The sequence below is a fragment of the Salarias fasciatus genome, chromosome 5 (genome assembly GCF_902148845.1).
Source record: "Salarias fasciatus chromosome 5, fSalaFa1.1, whole genome shotgun sequence".
Taxonomy (NCBI): Eukaryota; Metazoa; Chordata; class Actinopteri; order Blenniiformes; family Blenniidae; genus Salarias; species Salarias fasciatus.
Window position 1 is genome coordinate 24,056,541 of NC_043749.1, and position 16,423 is coordinate 24,072,963.

The 16,423-nt window shown below is 42.3% G+C and overlaps 1 protein-coding gene across 1 annotated transcript in view; it reads left to right on the forward strand.

Annotated features, from left to right (window-relative positions):
• The window catches only part of tex264b (testis expressed 264, ER-phagy receptor b), a 35,988-nt gene extending 21,283 nt beyond the window's left edge, over positions 1–14,705 (forward strand). The window contains exons 3-4 of the mRNA XM_030091994.1: positions 3,477–3,636; positions 12,921–14,705. Of these exons, the coding sequence (XP_029947854.1) occupies positions 3,477–3,636; positions 12,921–13,186 (426 nt within the window). The 3' untranslated portion in view covers positions 13,187–14,705. The remainder of the gene's footprint in view (positions 1–3,476; positions 3,637–12,920) is intronic.
• The last annotated feature ends 1,718 nt before the right edge of the window (positions 14,706–16,423 follow it).

The window sequence follows — 16,423 nt, forward strand, 5'->3', positions numbered from 1 at the left end:
GCCCATTAGCTTCACGTTTCCATGTCCTGAGCGATCAGAGGACGGTGTGAGAAGTGGATCTCTGAGTCACCGCTGCCTTTCTGTCTCGGACCGGCCGGGCCATTCTCCTCTGACTCGTGGCATCAACAAGGCTTTTCTCCCAGAGAACTTCCTCTCAACGGGCACTTTCTCCTTTCTGATCATTCTCTGTTCACCCTAGAAAAGACTGTGTGAAAATCCCAGCCGTTCAGCGCTTTCTGAAATACTCTAACAACCAGAACACGTTACTTTAAACCTCTTTCCTCTCCTTTCACACGTCAGTCTGAACTTCAGCAGCTCATCTCGACCATGTCTGCATATACTGAGTTCCTGCCGTCTGACTGAATTCTGATCTATTTGCATTAGCAAACATCTGAACTAGTGTGTTTAATGAAGTGGCCCTTGTGTGAGTGTTGTTAAATTTTCAAGCAACTACTGATGGAACAGCCGTGATTCTTCATCATTTAGGACTTGAAGCTATTGAATGTCTTGACTATTCATTTTGACAATAGACAACGCATTGAAAAGACTGGACCTCTTCTTTGGATGTTCATCTGCATTTTTCAGTCTCTCGTTCCACTCAGTTGTCAAAGTGCTCACCTTCTCCTCATTTTCATCCAGAGAGCCATTTTACTTTCTAATTAATGAGAAGAACATTTCTGCAAACGCTGCTTCTAACTTTTCTTTTGAGAGGGAACTCAGCGAAAGTGGATTTCATTTTTCTGCTTTTCAGTGGATATGCCAAAAAAAAAAAAATGTAGCCACTTGACTTTAAAAATCCTGACATGTTATGAAAGCCGAGGCACAAATGGGTTATTTAACTTTAACCAGAAAGATAATAGTCCTAGTGAAAGGTAAGACAGTAAACTAAAATCAGAAAGAGATGGGTCGGTTTGAAAAATAGTTTTTAAAAGGACATTATTACTCTGTTATTCTTTGCCACTTTATCTAAAAAAGTGTGGGTTCCTAACATGCAGAAAATGTCAGATCTGTAAAGAAAGTATTTCTGAATCTTTTCTAAAGTAATTCATGTCCTGCAGTCGCCCTGACCAGAGGTCTTTGTTTCCCTGTGATTTTGCCAGCGGATGCTCGTCGTCCTTGAAGATCTGGACTGTGGTCAATCACAGGGAGGATTCTCAACCAGTGCTCAGAGTTTGGCTTGTTTTGCTTTTTCACATACAGTTTTCTTCATGAGACTTGAAAAACCACTTCAAGTACCACTTTTCACCTTCAGATATGAATCAATTCAATACCGCGGCCTGATGCAAGTACAGTGTGTCTGTCCGCATCCTGAGCCCATGCATCAATCATAAACACTGTCTTCCAAATCTAAAATGCTCATGAAAACAACCTCTTCTGCAGGCTTTTCAATCATTACCTCAAATCACGGCTAATTGTTTACAGGATGCAACAAAGCAAACACACGCACATCAGCCTCCTGTTTATATGAAAGGAGTGAAAAAGAAAGAACCTGCTGCTTTTTATTCCCTTTTAGTGTAGTTTTTTTATCCCTTGTAGGGATAAATGTACTGTTTTTATAAAGCACTCTCGCTCTGCTCTCCCTTGGCCTTTAATGCTTTTGTTCTTGGATCTTTTAAGTGTGCCATTAGACTGCTGAGTCTACTTTTTACTTGCTACTTCATGTCAGCGCCGCTGCATTTATGAGCTCTGCTTCAGTCCATAATCAGTTTGCCAAATCAAATTTCTTGTGCATTCATTGCGATATGCAAATAAAGACAGTTCTGACAAATCAGATTTTGCAGAAAAGATGTATGGCCAACTTCTCTTTGTAGCTGTAGGACTGTCTACGTTACACTTTCTCACATTCGATTGTGCATTGATTGAATTTTCTACCTGTACGTGTCCGTACACAAAGTTAATTGTTACGTAACGGCTCCTGTCTGCCGAGGACACGCAGATGATTCTGAGGGGAAAAAAAAACTGCACCAATAATTGATGTTGCTGAAACTGTGAGTGAAACTGACAATGTCATTCCTGCAGACAGCAGCGAGAGGAACGTCACCGCTGTCATAATTGGGTTGAGACAGATGGCGAGAGAGATGATTGGAGAGAGTTTCAAAAGGAGTCAGCTTGCTCTTCTTCTTCTTTTTTTTTTTTTTTGCGAATATATCTCGTGTGTGTGCTCGCTCCACCGCTGTGTGTGATGTTCCTCCCCGCTAAACAGTAACTACCTGTCACTGCCTCTGCTTTGCTTGAATCTAGATCATCAGCCGGGGTCGCAGGGGGGAACCGCGTTCGCTCGGAAACGGCCACGAAACAATCACAATCCTGAGGAGTTTCCACAGTTAGAGACATGTCATGAATTTTCCATCATGTAGGAAATGATTTATGGTCTGAAACACTTCAACTAATATAGTTCAATTCAGTGATGTGAATACAAAAGACTTCATCAGCATGTTATTGGTGCGTTTCCTCTCCTTTCAGTGTACCTGTGTTACATTTCCTTTTGATAAAAAAATGACAAGTCTCTCATTTTTTCAAAGCTGATTTAATTATTGGAACTGTAAAAAAAACCCCAAACAAACAGAAAACGGAATAATGTTGAGTAATGTGATTTTTATCTTTAAATTATATGGCATCATGTTTATTGTATCCTTGAATAATCAATCACGTAGAGACAGTGAGCTGCGGCTGTGACGTGTTTCTCCTATTGCTCGACATTTAACATATGCCAAAAGGCTGAAGTAACAGACATCAGCCGTGCATGAGCGGAATAACAAAACACGGTGTATGAAAGGTTAATGAGCCCCGAGAAGTGGAGTGGTCTGTCATCGGAGGCTTCCCACATCTCGACAAGTGAGGCGAGTAGCAGGGGGAGAACAGTGGTTTTAACAAAAGCAGAGTGAAATGTGGAGGCTGAACATCCTCGCAGACAGATTGGAGGCGTCTAAGATGTGATGCACGGCAGTTTGTGAGGAAAAGAGTTCAGGCTACTGCAGGAGAGGACCAGCGAGGTTTCCCCTGAAGAAATGGAGTCGTTTTCGCCGGTTATTGACTGGAAGGAGGCCTTCAGTTGTCATGTCTGCGCTGGTATTCTGCTCTGCTGCTGCTGTCCACTGCCCGTCCCTGAAGAAAAGAATGTCTTGCTGGACTTTAATTAACATTTTAACACAATTTTCTGCCATATATATTCTTTGGCCACATCTCAACGCCATTACTGCAGTAACATAATAAAGTTTTGCTCGGCATTGTGCATCTAGTGAAAACCTTGTTGCAGTCTGCTGCCTCAGTAGGACGGTTTAAAAGAAAAGCATATGAAATTTTTGAAGAATGTTTCCAGAAACATAACTAAAATGTGAAGCCGCAGTCAGCAGCAGGCTGATTTTGTCCAGAATAGCAATAATTGATATTCTTTATTTGATTTGTCGTGTGCGTTACTTCAATGTACGACACATTTCATGAATGTCACAGACTTTGCTTCTTGCCTTCTCCCCCAGGAAAGGCGACTGTGCGCACACCCATTCCTGGAAATCTACACAAAGGATGTGATACACTTCATGGCCCCGCTGGCCCGTCAGGCCGATTTCTACGTGCCTGAATTCAGGCAAGTCGAAAGAGGAGTGCCAGAGGAGTCGCACAGTGACACCGATGTCTCAGGTATATGAACTTTTATCAGGAGCTGCATTTGCACAGAAACTACATTTTTCATGTTCTCAGATAAATGTAGGAGTCAAAGCCCATTTTGAATCACCCAGAATTGCAGATATGACCATTTTGCATGAGAATATGTTTAATTTAGTAGGAAAAGAAGAAAAAAAAAAGGAAAGTACAGTTCACATCCCTGAGCAGCTACGAAGCTCATTTCTAAGCTGTGTGGGATTGCTACTCTTGTCACTGAAAACTCGGTAAAATGAAATCCTGTAAGAGATCAACAAATTCTGGTTTCATGTAAAAAATGCAGAAATGGACGTCCGTCGTCTTTGTACATGGCTGGACGATGTTTGGCCGTCGTAGGCCTGCTGCCACGAGCTGAACTCGCCACCTCGGTGTGTCTTCAGCCGTTTTTGCTCTGGCGGCGAACGGCTTCAGTGTTTCATTCTCATTATGCTTTATTGTCTGCGCTGTTCTGCTGTTGTTTCTGGACTGTTCTGTGCTGTTGCTGTGCAAATCGATGGACCAGACGAGCCGTTTGGTAATGGCCAGACCACAATCCGTCTCTGTTTACTCGCCATTCTCCATTCCCAACCTCACCTGTGGCCGTGAAAGAGATGATGAATACAAGCAGCCAAATTAGTTTTCTTCGCAGGGCGGCTGGCTTCTCTCTTCGTGATGGAGTGAGCAGCTTTACCATGCAGCAGAGCCTCTAAGTAAAGCTCCTCCGTTGCGACATGATCTAGTTAAGGTGGTTCAGGCATCTGATTCACAACCCCCCCCCCACCTCCTCAACTAGTGAGAGACTTTAAGGTTAGACTGCAGAGATTAAATTACCATAGTGGGTTGTTTTCCCTAGAGGAGCGGAAAACATTTGCACTGGACTTAAAATTACTGCCACTGCGACTCCGTGTGGATTAAGCATGAAGGAAGACGGATGGGTGGAAGAGAGAGGTCTCCTGAGGTCATTAGTCATTACAATAATAATAAAAAAACTGCATGGTTACTACCTGGGTGCTTCGGATGATACTTTTTGTCTTATGCAGCAGCGTCTACTGAGATGCATTGCTGTGGATGAATATCTAAGTCGACACAGTGTCCAAAACAGTAGGCTTCTCCAATGGAGGAACCCAAAACTAAAGTCTAAAAATATATAAGTGAGAACTAATAATCCAGGAGGGGAACTGGGAGAAACACCAACAGGCAGACTGAACACACTGCCAGCTGACAGACCCGTAAATGGCACATGCTTAGTGTCTGGAAGACGCCGGGGGAAATCAGGGAGCTGAGGACACGGAGACGGACCAGCGACACACTGAACTGAAAACCACCTCTCAAAAGGATAAAACACCAAAGCCATCTCTGTTAACTCTATGTACTGACATTTTTGCATAAATTGAAGGGCATAGACAAGTAAACATATCTCAATTTGTGTCCAAACAGTCAAAATTCACACTTTAAGGTGAAAATAAATTAGTCGGAAAATAGACAGATTGAAGACATGGATACACAGTTAAGCAGATCTTTGCTTTTTTTTTTTCTTTTTGACATCCTGCTCAACACCCTTCACTGACACTTCTCCATGAGTTGGTGGGATATTTTTGCACGTCATGCGTTTCCGTCAGGTTTTCTTAGATTTGACGTTTGCCATTGCCTGAACAGCTTGTCTCTGACAGTTAAACTCCTCTTCCTCTCCATCCAGTCGACAACCTCAAGGTCTGTCTGCTGTTCCAGGAATTAAAAAAAGTTAAAAAAAAAAAAAAAAAAAAAAGCTTCACACCAAAAAACAGTTGGTGTCCAGCCAGCATGCTCCCCGAGCCCAGCTCAGCGTTTCACATTTTAACTTGCTATTTTAATATCTTGTGGCATTTCAGCACCATGGGCGCCATTATTCTGTAAGCTGTGGTGCAGAGCAGAGGGCAGCTCGACAATCAAGCAATCAAGGCTTTTTTATTTTTCTAAATCTTGTTTTATTCCATTAAGAGTGAAGTTGTCGAATCTGTCGGCCTGCGCGTCTTTGTGACGCTCGGGTTTCTGAGCTCTGGCTCCAGGACGCGGCGGTGCTGGAGGCCGTTTAGGTGAGACCGCGTTTCTATTGCTCTTCCTTATCAAGCAACCTCGTAGAGTCAAACTGTGACCGACGCCTCCAGAGGTGTTAATGAAAAGCCGAGACACAACAGCCCCTGGAAATGGAAGCTGTTCTAGCGCTCACCGAGCGGTTATCCACAGTTTAACGCGCGCCGTACGGGGAAACCAGAATTCACTGGAAAAGGCGCTGAAATGCTGGTGACTGATTCCAGACACCAGACTTTTTAACTTCTGACACTTTGACTGCCACTCACAGGAAGTAAAACATGTTCTCCATGGTGTGAGTGAGTCATCTCACAGTGAGAATATCTTTGGATCTGCTTGACTTATGTGATTCAGAATGCAGCTTTAATCATAACAACACACCTGTGATTGTGTTTATTGATGCACGTTTTTAATTCAGACAATACTTTATGACTTTATTGGGGAGTTCACCATCAGAAGAAGAATACGGGAGTTTTATGCTTTTACAGACACATCAATTTGAGTATTTTTTCACAGCACTAGTGTTTTCATTATTTAATATTATATAGTAAAATGGTCAAATTCCCCATATATTTGGGGGTTGGACTTTTTTTTAATAAACATAATAAATTACTCATAGGGTATCTAAGTACTATACTTGTTAAAAAGTATTATCCTCTACAATGATGAATTATTTTGGTTTGAATCAAAGTTTGCTTTTATAATTATAACAAAACACACACACACACACAAACACACAAAATCATACACTAAAATGGATTCAGCCAATCGCTAAATGATTTGCAGCAGCTGGGCTGAGTGTGTGACTGCTGTGTTCAGCTGTAAGGAGATAAAGTGATCTGATAGATCCTGGTTGCCCGTTAATGTGCTGGAGTCCACTGAAAAGACGTCTCTCTTTTACATCTCTTTAACGTGAACGATGTTTAAAATGATGATGTTGACGTTTGGGTTCGTACACACCAAGAAAATGATTCAGTATTCAGTTCAATCATTCTCTTTTATGCTGTGATGTTTAGTGGGACATGTACAAAGTAAGATTCGTTGGCCATATTAATCAATGCCTCTTTTGAAAAAGCAACACCTAAGTGACCTTGTCCTTGTTCAGTCTCAGATGTGACAAACGGGAGTGATCCGATGTACCGTTTACAACACGGACTCTGATCGCTTCATAAACTCTTCTGATCCAGCTGTGATTTCAGTCGGATGAAGTCAGTCCAATTAGATGAAATTGTTTTCATGATGCAGTTTTAATCGGGTTGGATTGTGGTTGAAGTAACTATAGCTGCTGAGAGAAGGCTGCTTTTGTTTCTCTGATATAAATTGGGTAACTTTCCTTTCAGACGACTGATCAGTCGAAACAGTCTGAAGATGAAAAGCTTCTCCAGGCCTTTTTTTTTTTAACCAGCATCGTCTCCTCTCTTTAATAAAGTAAACACTCAGTGGATTAATGGAGGGAAAATCTTTTTCCCTCTGCTATTTTGCACAAACTTTATTTATTTAGAATATTTTGCTGACTGAATTTGAAATATCTGAGGCGTTTATAAAGTCCAGAAGACGATCTGAAAGGAAAATGATTGATGTCTGTCTGAGAGTACATATTCACGTCTGAGCTTTGAAATGTGTATTTTGATAAATGTCAAACTGTCAAACTAAACTTTCTATAATTCTGAGAAATTCCTCATTTCCACACGCTCTTTCAGGTTAAGTATCTTGTTTTCAAATTAATGTGCTGTTACTATCAATAATAAAATATATATTAAAGCTAATCACAGTGATGCGCTTTAGTTGTTTTTGTTGTTTATTTAAGCCTCTTTTCAGCATTTCCCTGTGATGGGGCGCAGTTCTTTCATCATATAATTTAAATTTCAAGTGAATTGTGCTGGAGTGTAAAAAAGCCACTTCATTAGCCCGACAGGTGCTTCATTACCGTCGATTGTAATGCACACGCATTTTATTTTCTGCCATCTGTTGTGAAAATCCATCCTTTATGTTGACACTCAAGCTCCTACTGCACAACAGGAAATCACACACAAAACAGGAGCTTCCATAATTTCAGTGAGGAAAGCTGAGCGGTGTTCACACACACACACACGCGCCCGGTGCTCCTCAGATGCCTTGTGCTCCCGGAAGTGGCATTCAGGTCCACGACTGTGAATGATAATGTGACAGACAGCCTTGCTCCTGTCACACCGGGATCAACTCAGCAAGGTCAGTGGAGCATTCAGGCCACTGGAAGCTTCTTTGGTCCACTGATCTCCCCACTCAGTCCGCCCGCTGCACCCACACACTCCTCCACACACACACACACACTCGCCTGCCTGACTGACCTGATCCACCCCCCGCTGTGGAAATCCCTCCACCACTCCCCAGCACACCTCAGCCTGCTGTAGATCCCTTTTTTCTGCCACTTACATTCTTGGCCTCAACATTTATGGAATGTATTTTCGAGTGAAGCCTGTCTGAACTTGTTGTGACAGATGAGATGTGTGTGTGTGTGTGTGTAATCGCAGTTTGTTTATTTTTAGTTGAGCGTCCCGTTTAACACACAGCACCAGTAGGACGTATTTTATCAGCTCATTTTAAGTGTTCATTTCCACACAAGTTGACACGATGTGTGAAGAAAACCCTTTTGCAATGTTTTCCCGTAAAGCATAAAGACCGTCAGTGCATTTTTCTTAACACCCATGGGGTCACCAATTGTCCTGAAATTCATGTTTTTGGACTTTCAACATTTAATTTCTTTAAAAGAAAATATCCACTCATCTGAACTTGATGACAACAAAAGGCTTAGACAGAAACGTTGTGCTGATAAAAGCATCTCAGGGAGCATTTTTGAAAACCTTGGGTCAGCTGGACGCAGGTCAGCAACGTATCAATTTAAAAAGATTTTTTTTAGAGAGGAGAGTCTCACTGATGGATGTCCAGAGATTCACTTATCAAAAAGGGGGGAAAAAATGAAGGGAGTAAAGAAATAAATCCCTTCAAGAAAAAAATGTCAGTGTGTGTGAGGTGTTTACAGAGTTCCTACAAAGGAGGAAAGCTTTACTACTCTCTGACATTCGCTTCAAAATGAACTTTTTCATGAAAGGTTTAACATTCGAACATGTTCTACCATGAATCCAGTGACTGTTTATGAAATATTCAACTCATTGCTTCCTGTTTTTATAACCACGTGGCAAATGGCAAATGTTCAGTGTGATTTTAATCACCTGATATCGATTTGTTATGCAGTGATGAAACACCTTATGGTATGAAATTAAGTAATCTTGAGCTCTTGTGTGCTTTATAGATTTTGTTCAAATATTTGTATTAGTTTGAATGACTCAAGTCAACCTGACTGTTAATTTGTTGAATATGTTTTCTTGAAGTGCCGACAGGTGAGCCTCACAGTGACCGCATTTTAGTTTTTGTTGCTGCGGCGCCATTCCCACCAGCCAGGCCGCGGACTTCTCAGCAGCTTGTTAGTTTATTCATGACCATTGACAGAAGATCTGGTGTGTTTTCCTCCTATTAGTTGAAGGCTTTGTTGTTGGGTGTCGCAGTATGGGGAAGGTTTAGCTTTACAGTGTGAACCGACGGCTGGGTGACCGAGCGTCACGGATGTTGCAGAAAAACAGACGTATCTAACCAAGTGGTGCTGGAAATCATTTTGTTCCAGCTGTAATGAAGTAAATGACCATGTTGGATTTCATTTAACAGGATGAAACTGAGCCGCAAAAACTCTAACAATGCAATAATTTATTTTCAACATTTATTTATTTTATTTTATTCTTTTTTTTTAATGAATCAATGGAGGGATTTTTTTTGTTGCAAATTTTAATGGAGTGAATGTTAGATTATGCTGTAATGACACTTACATGGTTAAATTTTCTGTTTTACGGATGTACGCTACAAGCTGGTGATGAGCTTGTGTGTGTCGTTGCTTTTGCCCTGTGCTGGCTGTGACCCGGTGCCCTCCCTGGCCCTGAGTCGGGTAATCTATAAAGACGATGAATAGATCTGTTGCATTTAAACGTCTTTAAAATGACTGAGAAAGGAAAACCTTCACAAATCTGGCTCCCCGCTGTCTTTACACTCAGAAATCTCTCCACGCATCAGAAAGAGTTGTAGGAAACACAAGCGGCCGCGGCTCCGGTGCATTCATTCCCACGTGTTATCTCTGAAGCCCCTACAGCCCCGATGTGTAATTACGTTTTCCGAGGAGGCGCATCCCGCCACAGCGTAGCCTTCAGCGTGGCTTTGCAGGCGATGCACGTATCTGCTGTGCAGCATTTCTCTTTAAAGCACGTGTGTGAATGACATTGGTGCCTATAGGAAGAGAAAAAAAGAAGAGTTACTGTTAAACTCAAACGTAGCGGTCGAACTGTCAGCTTTGCAAAGTGTTGGTTGATTGGCGCTGAATGTTTTTTTTTTTTTTTTTAACTTCCCTGATATGAAGTCAGTCGCTGTGATTGTCACCCTTCACACAACACACTGCTTCGCACTGATTGTGCCCCTGTGGGATTTAAGCCTAATTATACTAATTATCTTTCTGTGCAGTAAGTTTAAACACATTCTGACTGAACTTGCTCAAACTTTTGCAGCATTTTCCTCAGTTCCATTCCAATAATAATAGATCAGCTGTCAGTCAGCTGACTGATGCCTGAAGTCACCACCAAATGCAAATTCCCTCCCCCACCTCCAAAACAATAAAGACAGCACACCTATTAAGTACCTTTGATGTAAATGGGAAACGTTCTCTCTTTTGACTGAATACATTTTATGAGTTGCCGCAGGGGTTCCGTGGAAAACACAGCGAATGATAAAGTTTTAGTGTTTTATTTAATTCCTCTTCTGCCTCCATCACACATTTGCTCACTTTGTGGCCATAAATGAATCAACCACAGCTTGTGGCGTATTGTTTTTTTTTTTCATTATTTCAATTTTCAACGCATTAATATGAATATAAACACAAGGCTATGTGCTTTACTGCATTTTGTACAATGTGACACGCTTTTCTCTCTCACCCATGCGGCTCCAGCAGCCGATCGTCTGCGCTTCCAGGGATAAATCATTTTGCCTCCACTCAGACTCAGCTGTACAGTTTATATTGAAATTAATTTGAATTTTGATTTTTTTTTTTTTTTTCACCTCTGGTTCAAATTCCAGCGTGCGCCCCATCCTCCACCCAGGCTCATATTGTCTGACGAACCGGAGTAAATCCTTCCTCCCTTCTCTTGCTCTATATTTCAGCCGTGTGCAGCACAACAATGCGAGTCTTTGGGTCTTTTATGTTTGGACTGAGGGCCACACTACACAGCCAGCAGAGGGATTCACCCACAAAGCTCATATAGCTGCCTCTTCATTCAGGCTCTTGACACTTTCAAGGTGATTTCTGACAGCCGTACATTGTTCTGGTTATTATTTCAACACTTTTTTTTTTTTTTTCTCTTTGATTGTCGTGTTGAAAGTCTCTGAACTGCAGATCACAGCCGACACTGAAGATATTAAATCTGTGAGGTGTATCACTGTCCTTTACCTTTTTGTTCTAATGAGCTTTGAAGAGGTATTGTTTCTTTTGATATTTTTTGGTGCCTTGACTGATCCTAACAAAGCCTACAATATTTTCATTTATTTGAAATTTCTTGTATGGAAAATGGATGGACACTACTGGTGCATTATGATGCTTTCAAAACTTTGTCTTCAGCCTGGTTGTATATTTTTGTAATATCTACACATTTTCACAGAAACCCACTCCTGCCTGTGAGTCTGCATATTTGTATGCCTTTTGGAATCATGCTGACCCGCTGGGAGGTGCAGAAATCAAATTCAATGTTATTCAAGCATTCGCTGTTGGAAATAACAGTATATCTTTCATTTTGACTTTGTAGAACTCGCTTGATGCGTCTATCTGATGTCACACTGAGAATTTGATGCATTTTTTTTTTAATAATCTGTCAGATAAATATTCATTTTCACCCAGTAACCCTGTTTCAGTTCAAAGTCAGCATAAGCTGACTTTTATACTAATAATAACTTCAAAATTCAAGGTTTGTCAGGATTACTAAGGTTTTGAAATGACATGATTTTCTAATAACGGTCTGGCTGTTCATGAACTGAACGTTAGTGTAGAGGCTAACACTCTGCACAGCTACAGGTTTGCTGGTTTGAGGCTGTTCTGTGGCTGAACGTTGAAATCACCAGTTTATGACTTTGTGTAATTATTGTATTAAACTGTAATACTCCGGGGTGAAGCGATGTGGCCATTCTACTCTTTTCAGTGCAGAAACCTCAGATCACTCCCAAGATCTGATCCTTCGGCCATATTTTTGTCTCATAATGTAGCAATCCGTCTTCTTGTGCTGAATGTTATTTCTTGGCGTCTTCATCGTCGTCCTCCTCCTCTTCCTCCTCGGGTCTGTTGCTAATGACATGCTGGCTTAATGTTGAGTGCTATTGATTCGAGGCGAGTGTTGTGTGGAAACACTCGGGGCCACACAAAGACAAAAGGTCAACAGACTGGCACACATAGGTATGAAATTGATCTTATTAACCCGCAAGGAACAAACTCAAAAACAGCCGAGGAGTCAAGCGGCCGGCTTGCTCGCATGATCCCATCCAATTAAAGAACACAAGACCTTTCGCTCACAGGAGTTTCTAATTAACAACACTGCAGGCTCTATTTTCAGGTTTGAATGGGAGTTGCAGCCCGAGGTGGGTGTGGAAGCTGGTATCACGTTAACAGCCAGAGGAATGTGTGACATGTATGATCTACTACAGCAGATCCTCCATGTGCGAACGCAGAATTCAGGGAGTGAGAATACCTGCGTGCTCGTGAATTCTATTATGTGAATGAAGTTAGATGTATTTAATGTAGTTTCTACTATCTGATAATGGGCCTGATCTGTTTCAACAGTAATTCTGAAGCCCATTTTGCTGGTGGTGATGATGTCTGACAGCATTCTGGTTTAATAAAAACATTTTCGGCTGCTTGTCTTGATGTTCTTCGCGTGTATGATTCATCCGTTTGCCTCAAAATAAAGAGGCCGTAGTGAGAAACGGGATAGTCATTCTGGACTAAAATCACAGCACAGCTCTGCAGCCATCACGCAGATTTTTGGTGAAGTCCCAGCCCTGGATTTTTTTTGGGCAGCCCTTGCTTTCCTCATGTGGTGTTTGTTTATGGAAGCACTCTCACCATCTGTCCTCCCCCTCCCTTTGTTTCATCGCTGCTCTAGGTGCAGACTCCAACAGCGAGTGCAGCTCGGGGAGCGGGGTTCTCCTGTCAACCAGCAGAGAGACGTCACCGGCGCCGTCCTCGCTCCACTCCACGCCCGTGCGGGTTCAAGAGCGCGGCGGGGATTACACAGGGAGACGCTCTCGTAAAGAGCCGGGCTGGGATCCGGACGAGAGAGAGGAGCCACTCGACCGAGACTCGCGGGAGCACAAGAGCCGCGAGGATCCCTCTCAGGAGTGGTGGGGCGTCGTCGGTGGAGAGGAGTGAATGCTTAAGACATGCCGAGAACAAGAAACAACCGATGGAGATGGCAGTCTAATGTTTTATGGTTCTGGTTGCAGTTTATATTTTTGTCAAGAAAAAAAAAGTTTATAATGAAAAGACTTTCCATCACTGCTTTTATCACTGAACTAGATCATTTTCTGTAATTGCTGCGTTGTAATGTGTCACATGTTAACCTGTGCATTTGAAGGAGAATGTGGTCAGTTAAAATCAATCCACATGAAGACTGGAAGCTTTCCCCACACCGTGGTGTAGTGGTTTGCACTCTCACAACATGAAAATCCACGGTTCGAGCCCGGACTCTGGAGTTTTCATGGTCTCTCGCTGCCTCTGTCCCAATATTCCACTCTCCTCTCCAGTCTGGAAACTAGGTTTATAAAAAAATGTTTGTGAGTGTGATCGATGGACTACAGGATGGATGGATTACCTGATTTTAGTCAAATCAAAAGAACCCTTTTCCCACTTCAGTCATGTGTTTTGGTGTTCTGCTATATAACAGTCGTGTGTCACTCTTCAGCTTCACTCTTCACCAGGACTTGTTAGGGGGATCAGTTTGTCTTGTTTTTTATCTTTCTTTTAGTTTTGTTGTTACTAAAAAGCATCAGTGTCTTCGACTTTCACTTTCTGAAAGGGAAAGCTTTTTTTTTTTTTTTTTTTTCCTTTCTAAAGTTTGTGTCCATGAAGAGAACTAAACCGTTCACTTGAAATCTGAAGAACTTGTTCAGGTAGCCTGACTTCACTTGAAACACGTCTGTCTCTGCGACGCTGTCAAAGCGTTAAGATGGCTGAAGGGAGGATTTGATATCTGAAGCAGTTTTGAATGTCTTCCACTTTAAATATTTTATGCCTCCTGCTAAAGTGTCTATAGTTGTTTTGGGAGAGAGCGAGTTGTTTGACGAGCTGCCTTTATTTTCCTGTTCTGAAGTCAGCCGTTGTTTGGCTCTCTAGCAGAGTGTTGTGCCGCAGTTGTTGGCACTTGAAGCAAATGCTGTAAAGATCCTTGAGAACATAATGTGATAGAAACTTTTTCTTTTTAAAGTTCACTTCATACAGCGCGCCGGAAACGGAGGCGCCTGTTGTGACATTCACCACACGTCACTTCAGACCAAATCTCCAGCCTCATTTGAGTAAATTCAGAAGCGGGTTTGCTCAGACGCTCCGCTGTACTTCAGCGTCGCCTGCAGACACTCGTCCTTGTGGTACTCTCTCGCCCTTCGGCGAAGAAAACGCCTTCTGTCGAAGCACCTGCTGCCCTTCTTCTGAAGCCCCGGTTTCTCTGGGAGGCCGTCAGGTCCCAGCTACATTTAGTGGTTCTTGACTGACCGCTTCTCGTGCCTCAGCAATAACAACTCCATCAGCACATCTGGAAACACCTGGCCGCTGGAAGATTCCGTTCCGCTGATGACATTTTTATGCTGGGTTTTTGCTCCACGGCGTAGGACTGAGTTTTACTTGAAGAACCGTACCTCTTTAGCGTTACTCGTCTGTGTGTAAAAAAAAAAAATACAAATAATACTGATTATAATCACATTTAAGAACCATGGCTTGTTTTCAAATGGTTGTAATTTCTTCGAATAAAAACTTAAAATGCTGAACTTTTTCAACCCCACAATGTGATCAGTGTATTTTCTCTCATTGTTTTTTTTCCACTAAGTATTTTGTCGCAGTTGGTTGTCCATATTCTTCTCTAGTTCTCCAACCACCTTCAACACTGAAGACCTGATCATTCTGAGTGTGCGGACACGGCGACTGGGCTAACCACTAATATTCATTTCACTGAGAGCAAGACTCTGCTGCTTCGACTTATTTTTCCGGTCACTTCACATTTGACACTCCTGTATTCTCAGATAATTCCAACATCCCACCCCCAGCCCCTTCATCTCCTGTCCAGTAATCAGATTCTGTTATTTGACTTTTCCAGGTCGTCTCCGATCTGCCGTCTCATTGCATAGGCTAATTCCCGTTTGGTGTTTTCTCATTTTGTTCTTTTCTCTTTGTCTCGGGAATAAATATGTGAGCTGCGGCGTCAAAGACCACCTGATGACCCGTGTCGACTGATATATCACCGTCTTTCATCTTTCAACAAACAAGAGATCCCGTTGAGCTCCTTACAGCAGGCCATTCTCACTTGGGGTGGTCAGTGTGTGTGTGTGTGTGTGTGTGTGTGTGTGAGCATTGAGCCAAGTGAGAGATGAGCCATACAGGCTGGGTTTTCGGCAAGCAGCCATTAGATTGTTGTTTTTGAGAAGGTTCTGATCTCTCGCTTGTGGATTAAAGACTCTCCAGGTTTGCACTGCTTTACAGAAGAGCAATACTGAGCACTTGCTTTGTGGAAGATCCGGTTTGTTCTTCATTTTACTTCATTAATTGATATAACTACAAACTGTGCTGCAGTTCTGAACATTTTTTCCTCTGAGCCCCCCTACAGCGTGCCTCTGAAAGGCAAGTAGGTTCTACCAAGTGTTGAATATGATTATTTTGGAAATGTGCATGAGGGAAAAGAAGAGCCTTCCTATATGCAAAGAACAAACATGCAAACTCTTCTTTGAAGGAAGCTGATCTCCTGCTGTATGGTCCAAAGAGCCCACCAAGCTGTTATATCTTCCATATATGGATTCCTTACAAGTAGCAACAGTTTTTCTTCATACTTTACGTACTACTGTCAATATTATTCGTCTTCTTTTGGTTACCACCTGAAATATATAAACGTGATCTCAACATATTGTAAAAACTTTTGTAGACATTCCTACAAACAGAATTGCCTGTACGGTGCTCGCACACTGTTTGCAACTTGGTGTCCAACGTTTTCCCCAAAGACATACGGACATATGGTCAGGACAAGGACTGATCTCGATGCCAGCCGATCTGCTCTAGAACTACCCGACATATACTGTCATATATACAGTATGTTACGACTGTAGCTGTAGACGCTGTTCATGACCAGTTCAGAGCGAGCTTTTACTGAGCTTCACCGACCCAACAAGGCAATAACCCGGCTTGAGGCAGTGTCGGGGGTTATTGACATGACGAGTGGGAGTGATGGAAGACCTGCTATTTGCCATCTCCTGACCTGAACCAGCTGCAGACAGACTGGAAAGAACTTGGACTGAACAATGAAAGGAAAGTAACTAACCAGGGCTCAACATGCGTTGGAATTCCTTCAGCACTGTAGGGAAAGAAAAAAAAAAATCTCGGGACAAACACAGGAGCCAATGCGCTGCT